Source organism: Akebia trifoliata, unplaced genomic scaffold (genome assembly GCF_017979445.1).
Source record: "Akebia trifoliata isolate Shusen 1 unplaced genomic scaffold, ASM1797944v1 Contig00719, whole genome shotgun sequence".
NCBI lineage: Eukaryota > Viridiplantae > Streptophyta > Magnoliopsida > Ranunculales > Lardizabalaceae > Akebia > Akebia trifoliata.
Window position 1 is genome coordinate 1,707 of NW_028237148.1, and position 12,418 is coordinate 14,124.

The window sequence follows — 12,418 nt, forward strand, 5'->3', positions numbered from 1 at the left end:
TGCTTGACGCATCAAAAACTCAAAATTTGAGCCAAAAATGATTTGCCAACGCCCCCCTGATTTTTCTTAACTAACAGCAAATCATTTTCTTATCCCATCCCCCTTCGAAAATGATTTGCTAGTGTATATTCTCAAGGCATGGATGGTTGCGCGATATTTACCTTGATACCAACAATGGATTCTTCAAGAAACCAAACTCTTAAGAAGAAAACATTAGAAAATTAGATTTTGGAGTATTTGTTTATAATATAATTGAAATTTAGAAGAAACAGATAATATTAGTTGGCCTTAAAAAGAAAGTGGAAAAAAAAGACTTGTATTTAGATTTTAGTTTTAGTTAAAATACACATTCAGTTTTATATGCGCATGATTAACATTTAATTAGACTACTATTATTATAAATCTTTACTATTATAATGAGAGAAAGTAGAGTAGAAATTGTTTGATACCAAAATTTGAGTGGTTATAAATACCCTCACTTTTATATTTACATTTACTTATAAGAATTCATGATCATTTATGGTAAAACAACAAAAAAATTGCAATCTTTGTTGATCCTAAAATCACAGTTAGTTAATTTTCAAGTTACTGAAATATCCTTTTTACATGTAATAGTAAATAAAAAAAAACATTTAATTAATATATTAAGTAATAAATAAATCCTTCTAATTCATGTGCATTTGCATTGGGGTGTACATTTTACCCGAAATCTAGATCGAAAAAACAGATCGAACCCGAATCAACCTGGTCCGAATCGAAATCGAAAAAATTCAGTTCAAGTTCAGTTTGACCCCTTGAAAACCGGATGGAATGAAAACTCGACACTCAAAACCGAACCCAAATTGATAGAAAACTGAAAAATTTTAAAAATAAATCTGAAATATTTTCCACTCACCCCACCTTCTATCTTTATAGTTATACAATTGGCAACAAAGTATTTATTTTATAGTAGTGAATAGTTATCCTTCAACAGAAAGTTTCTTCATATATAGGATTGTACAATAGATTACAAAGTAATTATTTTATTGTAGTAAATAGTTACCAAATAAAAAGCAAAATGTTCTATCTTTATATTTTAAACTTTCTATATATACGATGGGCAATAGAATAATTATTTTATAATAATAAACAATCACCAGTTAAAAAAGTTTGTTTCTAGCTTTATATTTTGTACAATTGGCCACAACAAAACAACAATTTTATGGTAATAAATTTTCATCAAGAAGAAAATAACATTAAATAATAATTAAAAAAATAGAGGTTTTTAAAATATATTTTAATGGAATTGAACACCGGAAGAAAATGCAAAATTTCCAGGTTAAGTTCGGTTTTGGTTTGGGGTTTTGAATGAAAACTCAGGTCAAAACCACCGAGCCCCCAAATTTTTTATTTGGTTTTGGGTTTCGCAAAATCCAAACCGAATCTGAAAAATTGATTCCATTCGATTCGGGTAAACCAAATGTACACCCTAACATTTGCCACCTTCTAGTAAACAAAATAAACTCACAAGTCAACTAAGCATAAAAAACACTTCACTTGGTAAAACTTTTAGAGTTGTGGTAGAGTAACATTACAACGTTTCACACATTATTTGATGTGGAGGTGCCCACAAAACCATTGATGCTTCTCACTCTTATCTTGATGAAAAGCATATACGGTTCTCTATATGCATTCACATTAGCAATATGTGAAACAATGTAAATTTCAATGTTACTTCAGCATTTTCCAAGATTTTAACTCTTACTAAGGGTCATTTTGTTCAAATGAATTACCACATTAACAATCCAACACCATGGCTTTCTAAATTTTATGTAAAATCTGTTTTTTTTTTTAAAATTATAAATCTTTTGGACTTGATCCAAGGTAAGGGTGTAAATCTTAACACGACACGTGAACACGACTTAAAAATGACATGAAATTAGGGGATTTAAATCAAGCTTAATTGGGTTTGGGGTTGTAATAGTATCAACCCATCTAATACAATTACTATTAAATGGGATGGGTCTAGGTTAGGGGCATCAATCCACTTAACTCGTTTTATTCTATCATTAACGTGTCATTTTAAATACATAAAAAATTATTTAATAATTTTTTAAATTACCTAATTTTTGTGATAAAACTTAGTTTATGTTTTGTGATGCTTAATTTATATTGGTAGTAGGGGTGTCAATGGGTACCCATATAATCGAAATCAAACTGGAGCCATAATCGAAAATCCCGATTTTGATTCCCTTTCTATTGGAACCGATTAGAGTCGGGTTTAAAATGGAACCGAATTGACAGGAACCAAAACCGTTAGGTTCTATCCAATAGGTACCCGTAGGTAACCGAGACTGATTTATTTTGTCATTTCTTTTCATACTATAGATGATTTAAGAGATTTTTAATTTAAAATAAATGTACGTTATATAAACTTTTTCAAATTTTCATATAAATTATTGATTGAAGCTTAAAGTGAGTTCTCTTCTAAAAATGTATTACTGTTAACTAACATAAATTTTTATTTTTGAAAAAAAATCATTAATTTGTATCTTTACTTTATAACAAATTATAACTAAGTTAATAATTTTGTTGATAATATGTTAATTATTTCAAAGGAAAAAAGGTTTACACTAATTTGAAGTACTTTTTTTCTCCTCAATTCTTGAGAATGTGATTTTTTGACAGTTCTATTTGAATCCGAATTGGAACCGACAAGAATCGGAATTGAAATAAATATAATGGTTATGGCTCTACATTTCTTACGAGTTAGGAATTGAACTAGAACCGACTCATTGACACTCATAGTTGGTAGATATTGATTAATGGTTGTGCAACTTTATTTTAAGAAATGGTATTTTATTTTGGGACAATTATCCAAAGACCTATTTTTCAAAAATATGTACCAAAGAGTCCATTTTGAAAAAAATTATAGACTCTTCAATACTCATTTTTATCAAATATTAGTCTAAAAAGAATTTTTAAAGCGAAAATACCATAATTACCCTTTCAACGAATTTTGAGGTTTAAAGAAACATGCTTATTTAAGAATATTTGAAGTAATCCTATATTTTAAAATTAATGACATGCACCTTGATTATCGTCATCTCTTATATATCAGATGAAAACAACAAAGAAGATCTAAATGAAAAAAAAAAAAAAAAAAATTCTTATTTTCTTTTTCTAAAACTAGTGATTTTTAACTAACATAGATAATTCTTTTTCTAAAACTAGTGATTTTTAACTAACATAGATAATGACTAGTTTGATCTATGTATACTAGATTTATTAAAAAATTATAAATAATTAAAACATTATTTGAAAACTCAACTTCAATTTTCATCAAACTGATTCAACTTAAAAAACTAGCAAGTCTACTTAAACTAGTCAAATAAAATTATATTGAATTTATAAATATTTTAATAAATAAAAATATATTTATATTTTATTTTCACAAAAATATTAATAAACAAATAAATGGGTTAAGTTTTTTATTTGATTGGTATATTTTTAGATTAAACCACTTTGTAAAGTTGTTAAAAGGGTATTTTGAGAATTTTTCTTGAAAAATCTTCAAAAGATTCTTATTAGGTGAATATTTTATTTAGTGGGACTTAAATGGTGTGTATGATTTTCTATGGGACTAATCGGTACATATCCTAAAAAAAGAGTCCAGTGACAATCATGTCCTTTTTATTTTTGGTGGGGGGGAAATATAACTTATTTTTTCCAATAAATATGTTGTATAAGAGTCAGATCATATATACTTATTTATAAATGGGTTGGGGTTGGGTTAAAGTTTTTGACACGATTATTAAATGAGTTGGATTCAGGTTTGGTAAATTTTTATGATACCCTTACCTTAACACGATACGATCACAAAACCATTGCCACCCTTAGTGTAGCACTAACAATGATCCAATTTTATCCGCTATCTGGTCCAATTCAATTCGAAAAAATTGGGTTCGAATCTAAAATTAGGATTTTTAGATCGGATTAAAAATAGTAGATCCTGTTGGTTTTGGATCAATCCTAATTTAATCCGAAGAAATTATAAAAACCATTATGTTTTGAATCGTGATAATATGACGTGCTAGGTGGCATACTCAATTGACTCCATGACGTGACAAGTTCGGGAATTGTAGATTTGTACGCCACGGGATACACGATTACACTTCCCCATAAAAAAGTGTATCTTGAGACATATAGATCTACGATTCTTGAACTTGTCCAGGTCTGAGAGTCGATTGAGTATGCCAGAGATCTTTATGGGTTGGGATTCACGGTTCTCTCAGGATATATATTTTATGGGGAAGTGCAATTTTATATCTTGAGGTGTACAGGTCTACAATCCCCAAACTTATCACATCAAGAGAGTCGATTGAATATGCCACGTGGGGTGGTCAGATTATCACAATTCTTCTACTTTTTTCCCCCCCTCATCATCCTCAACTTCTCCCACCAAGTGATTGTTTGCTCACAGACCAACACCATTGTGACATGTGGCATTGATGACATAAATAATAAGAAAGAAATTTCTCTCTCTTGCCCATGGTAAAAAGTCAAATTTCCTAATAAGATCATCTTGTGGCATTCAAAAACATGATGCAATATAAAATTGTTGTAGAGGATGAAATTCTATGAATTTATAAAAAGAAAAAATTAAATAGTTTTTTTTTCAAATTTATTTTAATTTTAAATTTGGGTATTTGATAGCTGTCCATTTTCAACACTATTGATCAAGTTCCATTTTTTTTTTTTTTCATCATTTTTTTATCACGAAGGTTTTCATGAAATCTAAAAGGTTGTGGTGTTGATTGCCAATATCATAATCCATGTGAGTCCCACGGTAGTTTTTAAGATTTGAAATCTAAAAATAAAGATTTCTGCGCAGTGGATGTGTGGGCAGTAAAAAGAAATTTCCTTCTTATTATTACGTCATCAGCGTCACATGTCAAACCAGTGGTGCTTTGTGAGCAAATTTTGCTTACAGCGTTGTGAGCAAACAATCACTCCCTCTCCCACCTAATTTCTCTCCTCTCTCTCTCTCTCTCTCTCTCTCTCTCTCTCTCTCTCTCTCTCTCTCTCTCTCTCTCCCATTCTCTCTACATGGTTGGAATTTAAGATTTCCATTGAAGCTCTTTCTAAATCTGAAACGATACCAACATATCCGCCATTTAAAACTCCGTTAGAGTTCGATCTAGATTGAGATCTAGGTATGGATCCATGGCAAACGCGTCGAGAATATTGTTAAGAGATCTGCTAGGGAGAACCTACTTCCATGTTGACCATCTCTCTCTCTCTCTCTTGATTTTGTTCGCCTATAGAATTTTGGCCTCTATAACCCAGAAGAATCGGATCATGAAGTGAGCCCAAAGAGAGTGAAATCCTTATTTAGTAAGGCTTGTCATACTCATCTTACAAGCCATCGTACGGAAGGAGAACCAATGCATTGGCGTGAATTTATTATGGTCAATGTCTCATAACTCATAAGAGAAAGAAACCCAATGCCATTGGCCGTGAATTTATGATCAATGTCTCATAACTCATAAGAGAAAGAAACCCAATGTCATTGGCCGTGAACCAGTGATGTCAGTGTCACACTGTCATGAGAGAGAGAGAGAGAGAGAATGTTAAGTAGTCTTCATGAATCTGAAGCGCTAGCTAGCTCTTCACCTCTGGAGAGAAAGAAGAAGGGATGGAGAAGACATCAACAAGAATCCAACGACACTTCTTTAAGCCCATACTTTCTCATTCCACCTTACAACTTGTGAGTCTCTGTCTCCATTGTTTATTTATTTTTTACTTTTTTTTTTTTTTTTTTTCATTTGGGCTTGAAAATCAACTAAGAAAACGCAACAATGTTTTATTGCAGTCAATCCCCAAGGGATTTCTGAAGTACTTAGATGGAGAGAAGTGTAATGGAGAAGTGATCTTGAAGAGTAATAGAAGCACTAATGGAAAATCATGGCGTGTGAAGATGAATAAATTTCGATTTGAAGAGGGGTGGAATGATTTCTTCAAAGATCATGATCTACATGAAATGGATTTACTTGTGTTTGGTTACGAAGGTGGAATGGTGTTCAATGTCATGGTGTTTGATGCTACTGCATGTGAGAGAGTATATCCACCGTTGGATTTCAAAGGGAGTGATCAGAAAGAAGAACTAGTAGACAAGAAGCAACCTATGAAGAGTTTTGGATGTAAGTTTGGTAGGTATTTCTTTAAGAGAGATTCTATTGCTAGAGACTAACTTTTACTAATAGCACCGTAATCCATATGATAACAAACAAGAAAGAATTATTACAAATCTTTGTCTGCTCTTAGTAGTAGTTGGTGTGGCAATAGAAACTCTCTTCTTTAATTGATTTTTCTTTAGGACTATCAATGGACTGGGCCTCGTTGTGCCATAAACTTAGCCCAAATGTTCCAGAATGGGCTGGGCCAAGCTTGGCCCATTGAAAGCTATAGCCCTAGTTGAAAGTCATTTTGAAGTTTAGATTATGCCTTGGATGCATGAGAATGTTGTTGTTGATAATTTATGTCATTAATGTGTTTTGTAGGTTCAATTGCTACTCCTCAGTTCACGTCAAGTATCCGTAACAGCAGTAGAGCTTTCATGGTGAGTTAAATTTCTAGTGGGTTGGAATGGCGAAGTTTTAATTTGTGCGTTTTATTTATATAATTTTAGACACATGGTTTAACATCAAATCGAGATTCGTTAACAAAAAATGGTGCTAAGCTAATGAGAGCTTATATTGCCGCACAAACTTTTACTAATGGGACTCCAAAATGTGCTCTAATTCTTAGGTGATTTACATATTAATTGGGGTGGTGTTAGCACAAGTTGGTATGGTAATAGAATCTCTCTATCAAAGTAGGCTTTGATAATTTCACAAATTTAAATTGAGTACAAGAAGGCATTAGTGTTTGCTTGATATAATGGTAATGTTGTGTGGATACAGTACTTCCCGAGAAAATTCTCGAGTTCCAATGGTCTCATAGGAGGACGACGCATAATGTCCCTTATAGATCATGAAGGTCGGTCTTGGGAGGTGATTTTGAGGGACAATAGTGCTGGTCAAGCTTGCATTGGATGTGGTTGGCGTGATTTTTCAGATGCAAATGCCCTAAAAAAGGGAGATAGTTGCACTTTCAAGCTCATATCAGCAGGGTTGAAACCTGTAATGGAGGTTACTATCTCCCGCTTAAATACAACATGAAACTACTTTCTTTTATTGTGTAAGACTTATGTATTTTGCCATGTAGAAAGCAATGACAAAAGTTTTAAATTTTGTGAACATTTGGACCTTTTTAAAGAGAATTATAGGTTTTTAATTTGTTCTATCTTAAGATTTGGGTCCCCTGGCTGATAAGGTTGTCAGCTTCTCGTATTCAAAAGGGCTTCTAGTTGTTAATTTTGGTGTTTGTTGAACTCTTTTTAGTTGATGATTTTTAGTACTTCTAGACTGTGTTTATGATATTAATTTAATATCACCAAACAACCGACTGCAAATCTTTGGAAGTGATACAGAGAAAAGTGCTTCCATAGGAGCACTTTCCTTGGAAGTGATACGAGTAACATCTTGTACGTTTTTTTATTAACCGTATATTACCAACTTAGTTAATTGAATGAGTTCCTTTCTTATTTTCTTTGATCCATGATTGAGGATATACCCATGGGTGGATTAACAGTGGTAACAATTATACTACAATTGAAATAGTGTAGGTAAAATACCCCAAATGTAGGGTTGTAGCAAAATAATAAAATCTTGAGAGTTCGAGGTCGATCAACAGGGATTATATAAAAATTGAAATAAAACTTAGATGAGGTGAAAGAAGAAGTGGCTTAAACTATGAAAAAGATGAATTTTCCCACCTTTATATGGAGTAAAAATTAAATGATTTAAAATAAAATTAAAAAAAATTAAGACATTGAGGATCCACTCAAAAATCACAATTTATTCATTTAATCTTTTTTTCCGATTAAGTTCGAATAAAGATTCTCCTTAACTGGATGATATAACAATTAAATTTGAAACTATTTTCTAAAATATTTTGAAAAATATAAGATTGTCACGTGTTGTACATTCACATATTACAAGGATTTTTTAAGCAATCAATATAACAATCATTGTAAACACTCCATTTTCGCACTCGCCTGATTAATCAACTCGTCAATCCGATTGTAACGGTTCCCAATGATGGATGAATATTTTAATATTTTTTATTTGTTATTAGATATGTTTCAGAAATTCGATTAAGGTATTTCAAGTAAGTAAAACTTTAGAAATCACATTACGTTAGGAAAATATGACCCAAAAACTTAGAAATCATCATTGTGAGACAAAAAAAAAGTTTTACGTGAAAAATTACTTAAAAATGATCAAATTATCAAAATACCCCTAATATCAAAACCTCCCTAAAGCCTACGTTATGTTTAAAAAATCCTTGCGAACACATAAAATAGTAAATTAAAACCATATAAACTGTTTCGCTAATTTTCACCAAATTTGACAAAATTATGAAAATACCCCTCATAGGGTCCGCGACCATTTCATGCCAAAAACCCATAAATGACACAAACTGATACTCTCATTGAATTCCTTATGAAAAACTAATTTTAAAATATCTCAAAATATTGAAAAATGACTTCAAAACAAAAAAGCCCTCTTTGAGGGCAAAACGATAATTTTTCAACTTTAAAATTTTAAAATTTTGAAATTAATAATTAAAATATTAATGAATGTAAAGTGAAACCTTAATAAATTGAATTTAAAATTTTAAATAAATAAAATCAATTAATTAAGCCCACAGGCCAAATTTTAAGTGGTGGCCCACTTATTTAAGTGGGGCCCACCTGATATTTATTAGAAGGCCCCTCCATTTAGGGTCCCAAAGAATTAAAATATAATCAGGGGGGTTCTCCAAAAAAATTAAAAAATATTCTTTCATTGTACGTAAGAATAAAAACACTAATTAACTTTATCTTAAAGAGACTTAGTCAAGTTGAAAAACTTCAAAAAAATTCTATAAATAAGAGCCTCTACAATCGAATCTCGCAGGTCAAGAAAAATCTTAGGAAAGAGAGACAAAAAATTCTCCTAGCCTTTCCAAAATCCTAAATCTGAAGTCCTAAATCCTTATTTAACACTCAAAAATCCATAAAAAACATTTATAAACCCTCTAAAGACCTAGAACATCCGACAAATACTCAGATATAAGAGGGGAATATCTCATCTCGAAGATCGAAAGCTGATCCAATGATGGAGATAAAAGCAGGAATACTCATACGAGGAACGTACTTTGCCAGTACTGAGGGAATCGACCGTCACAATCACCCAGGTAAATATTTATTTATTTATTTTATTGTTTAGGTTATTTTTTTTAGCAATATAATTTTTGGGAAAAATAGATATCGACATTTGCTGGGTGGGATTGGTGCCTAACACCTTCCAATCCCGTAACGTGATCCCCGGACCCATAATTTCATTTTCGTAGATTAATGTTATTTATCGATTTTGAGTCATGTTTTGATTCCTAAATTGTAAAACTAGGTGGTGACTCCTAAATACTAAAAAAGTGAATCCGTAACTTGCGGATCGAGGGCGCTTTCAATTATTTACAATGAATTAAGAAAAATTTTCAAACTTTAAATATAACGATTGTATACAAAAACTCAAAAAGAATTTATAGATATAGAATTAATAAAAAATAATTTAAATACATTAAATCAATCCAAAAATAATATAAACATATTAATCCATCAATATTGATCGAAATAAAATTACAATTTTTGAATTTCATCACTAATCCTAGATAGGATTTTAGCCAACAATTTCTATAGACGAGTCCATCAAAATTATTGAATAAAAAAATAAAATAAATAAATTAAAGAGGACGAGATATTAGAGATGAAAATTGGAGAAAATGAAAATAATGAAAAATTTAGAGAAATAAATAATGGTAAGGAAATGAAAAAATAATAGAAATAAATTAAAATAGAAGTTAAGAGATGCAGGAGGAAAGAGAATTTAACATGTGGAGGAAAGATAGAGAAATAGAAATAAGAAAGATACGAGAAAATTTTATAAGATTTTCTTAAGAATTTCTAGAAATAGGAAATGATTTGTTATCTTTACGTAAGAGAATATCTAGATATTTCCAATTTTTTTAAAAAAAAATTATTTTTACTTTTTATCCCTTCCTTTAACTTGTCTCATAATTACTTCCCCACTTACATATTTTATTCACAAAAAAATCAATTTTTAACATTTTTCTTATATTTTGAACCTCAACACCTACAATAATAAAAATTCAATTAATTAGGTCATATTAATCAAATTAATATTAATTAATTATCATAAATTAGGAGTAAATATCATCAATTTATGCAATTATCATGCCCTTGTAAGAAAGTACCACGTCGCCTAGGTATCATGACCTTGGACTGTATATAAATCTAAGGTAATCCTCACCTTACAAGTTGGTTTTGTGAGGATGAGTTAGGCCCTTGGGGTTTTACATGGTATTAGAGTAGAAAATCACAAGATGTATGAGACAAATTACATGGGGGAGCGTAAACGATAGTCCCACATTGCCTGAGTATTATAACCTTAGGCTATATATAAACTAAGGGCAATCCAATCAGATTTGTAAGGATGAGGTAGGCCCATGGGCTTCTACAACCTCCACAAGACTTTTCCTAGTCTTAAGAATTCATGAGTTATTGCATAGATAACAACAGTGGATAAAAAAATCTGTTGTTATTGTCCCTACAATTTTTTTAACTCTCATTTGTCCCCTCAAATATTTTATACTCTTTCTTGCTCTCAGATGGGCAAAATCCTGGCTCCGCCACTAGATATACATAGGCATTTCCTATATAAATTTTATTTCTGTTCCTATCATGGTTCTAAAAGTCGTTTTGATGTCTCGTCTTGTTCATGAACGAGATCAAGTCATCTTGGATGCGTTTTCTTATATGTTTGAGTCGTCTCATTCAACAATGAGAAAAATGAACCAGGATTTTAAATCCCATCCGATACGTTTGACTTGTTTATCTGTCTCATTGATGGATGATATTGAGACGTATCAAACGAATTGTCTCGATCTCGGACGAGATTTAAAACCATACTTCCTAGCCAAAGCCGTTGGATGTGAATAGAAAGTTCTTAAGATATTAGTCAATCCTAATTAATTTGAGTGGGAAATTATGTATCTAAATGTTATTGGTTGGGATTTGTGGAGACATGTCATTAGATTTACTTTCATATTGATGAGATGCATTTCATGTGATTTACTATGAGGCTAGTGTTTTTCTTTTACTGTGATTTAGAGATACCCTTTTGTTTTCAGACTTATGACATGTTCATTGATATGGGTTTTGTACTAGAGACTAACTTAAGATTACCTAAATACCCTTCTTTAACCTTTGGTATAAATTATTTGTAACTCATTCAAATTCGATAAGTCCATGGTCTTCAATGTATCGTGGAAACTGAATTCCTTATTTTTCAACCTGGAAATCCTTTATTATCCTTATTCCAAAAATCCTATCTCGTTATAAATTAGGGGGTTATGTCAGACATTACTAGCCTAACAAAGTTTTTTAAATATTTATCTAAAGGGTTATATATCCATTCTGGTATTTATTTATATTTTTATCACAATGATTTGCCTTATGCTGATCATCTCTTTATTTTGTTGTCTTTGTGTATGCTAAGAAACATGGTGTTGGTTGTGGAGGATTGTGATTTAGTTGATTTACCATTCAGATTATGTGGGCGCCTTTCTCCTCATTACGAAGTGGCTTGATCATTAGAGTGAAATCACAACCTCACAATCTATGATTTAAATTGAAGTGAAGATTGATCCTGATGTTCATTATCACCACTCTCAAGGATCCAAGGGATATGGTATTTGGTCCCCACACCTTCTTTGTGGACATGATCAAATCTCTAGCCCTTGTTTTTTTGAGTGGTTGGACCCAGTTAACTAACCAACCCAATCAACAAACCTACCAAAATGTGGTCAAAATCAACACGTAACTAGGGGTGGCAATTCTTAATTGGGACATAATTGTGTTGATCCTTCCTGGTTATTAAACGAAACATAGTATTTACATTAGGATCATCAGTCTGTTTTGACCTATTAAATTATCATGTCATTAATGTGTCATGTTGACTCATGCACAACCTGATTAACATATAACCCATTTAAATCATGAAACATAGGAGATATCTGAAATATACATAACTATTTAATAGGATTTAAAACATATACTCATTTTTAGAGGTTTTCACTTTATAATTATGGCATATTCACTGTTTATGTGCCTGGGTCAAAATATCATTTATACAAAATGTTTTGGTTTTTCCACATCACAAAATTAAAAAAGCATGAAATTGAAAATATCAAAAGTTTTAGTGATTTCTCT

The 12,418-nt window shown here is 31.2% G+C and overlaps 1 protein-coding gene across 2 annotated transcripts; it reads left to right on the plus strand.

Annotated features, from left to right (window-relative positions):
- Positions 1 to 5,603: 5,603 nt before the first annotated feature.
- On the plus strand, positions 5,604 to 7,298 carry LOC147381150 (B3 domain-containing protein REM8-like). Of its 2 annotated transcripts, none has more exons than XM_086430792.1 (4): positions 5,604 to 5,749; positions 5,855 to 6,191; positions 6,543 to 6,601; positions 6,945 to 7,298. In XM_086430792.1, the coding sequence occupies exons 1-4, from the start codon at positions 5,678 to 5,680 to the stop codon at positions 7,200 to 7,202; spliced, it is 726 nt and encodes a 241-aa protein (XP_086286918.1). In that variant the 5' UTR covers positions 5,604 to 5,677; the 3' UTR covers positions 7,203 to 7,298. The 2 variants fall into 2 exon arrangements, with proteins under 2 accessions (XP_086286918.1, XP_086286919.1); XM_086430793.1 differs by having other exon boundaries at positions 5,855 to 6,182.
- The last annotated feature ends 5,120 nt before the right edge of the window (positions 7,299 to 12,418 follow it).

Bases quoted from the DNA above. Each gene is read 5' to 3' on its own strand.
- LOC147381150 (XM_086430792.1), top strand. From the start codon at position 5,678: ATGGAGAAGACATCAACAAGAATCCAACGACACTTCTTTAAGCCCATA. The intron at 5,750-5,854 runs GTGAGTCTCTGT...GTTTTATTGCAG, and splicing joins CTCATTCCACCTTACAACTT to TCAATCCCCAAGGGATTTCT. The intron at 6,192-6,542 runs GTAGGTATTTCT...TGTGTTTTGTAG, and splicing joins GAGTTTTGGATGTAAGTTTG to GTTCAATTGCTACTCCTCAG.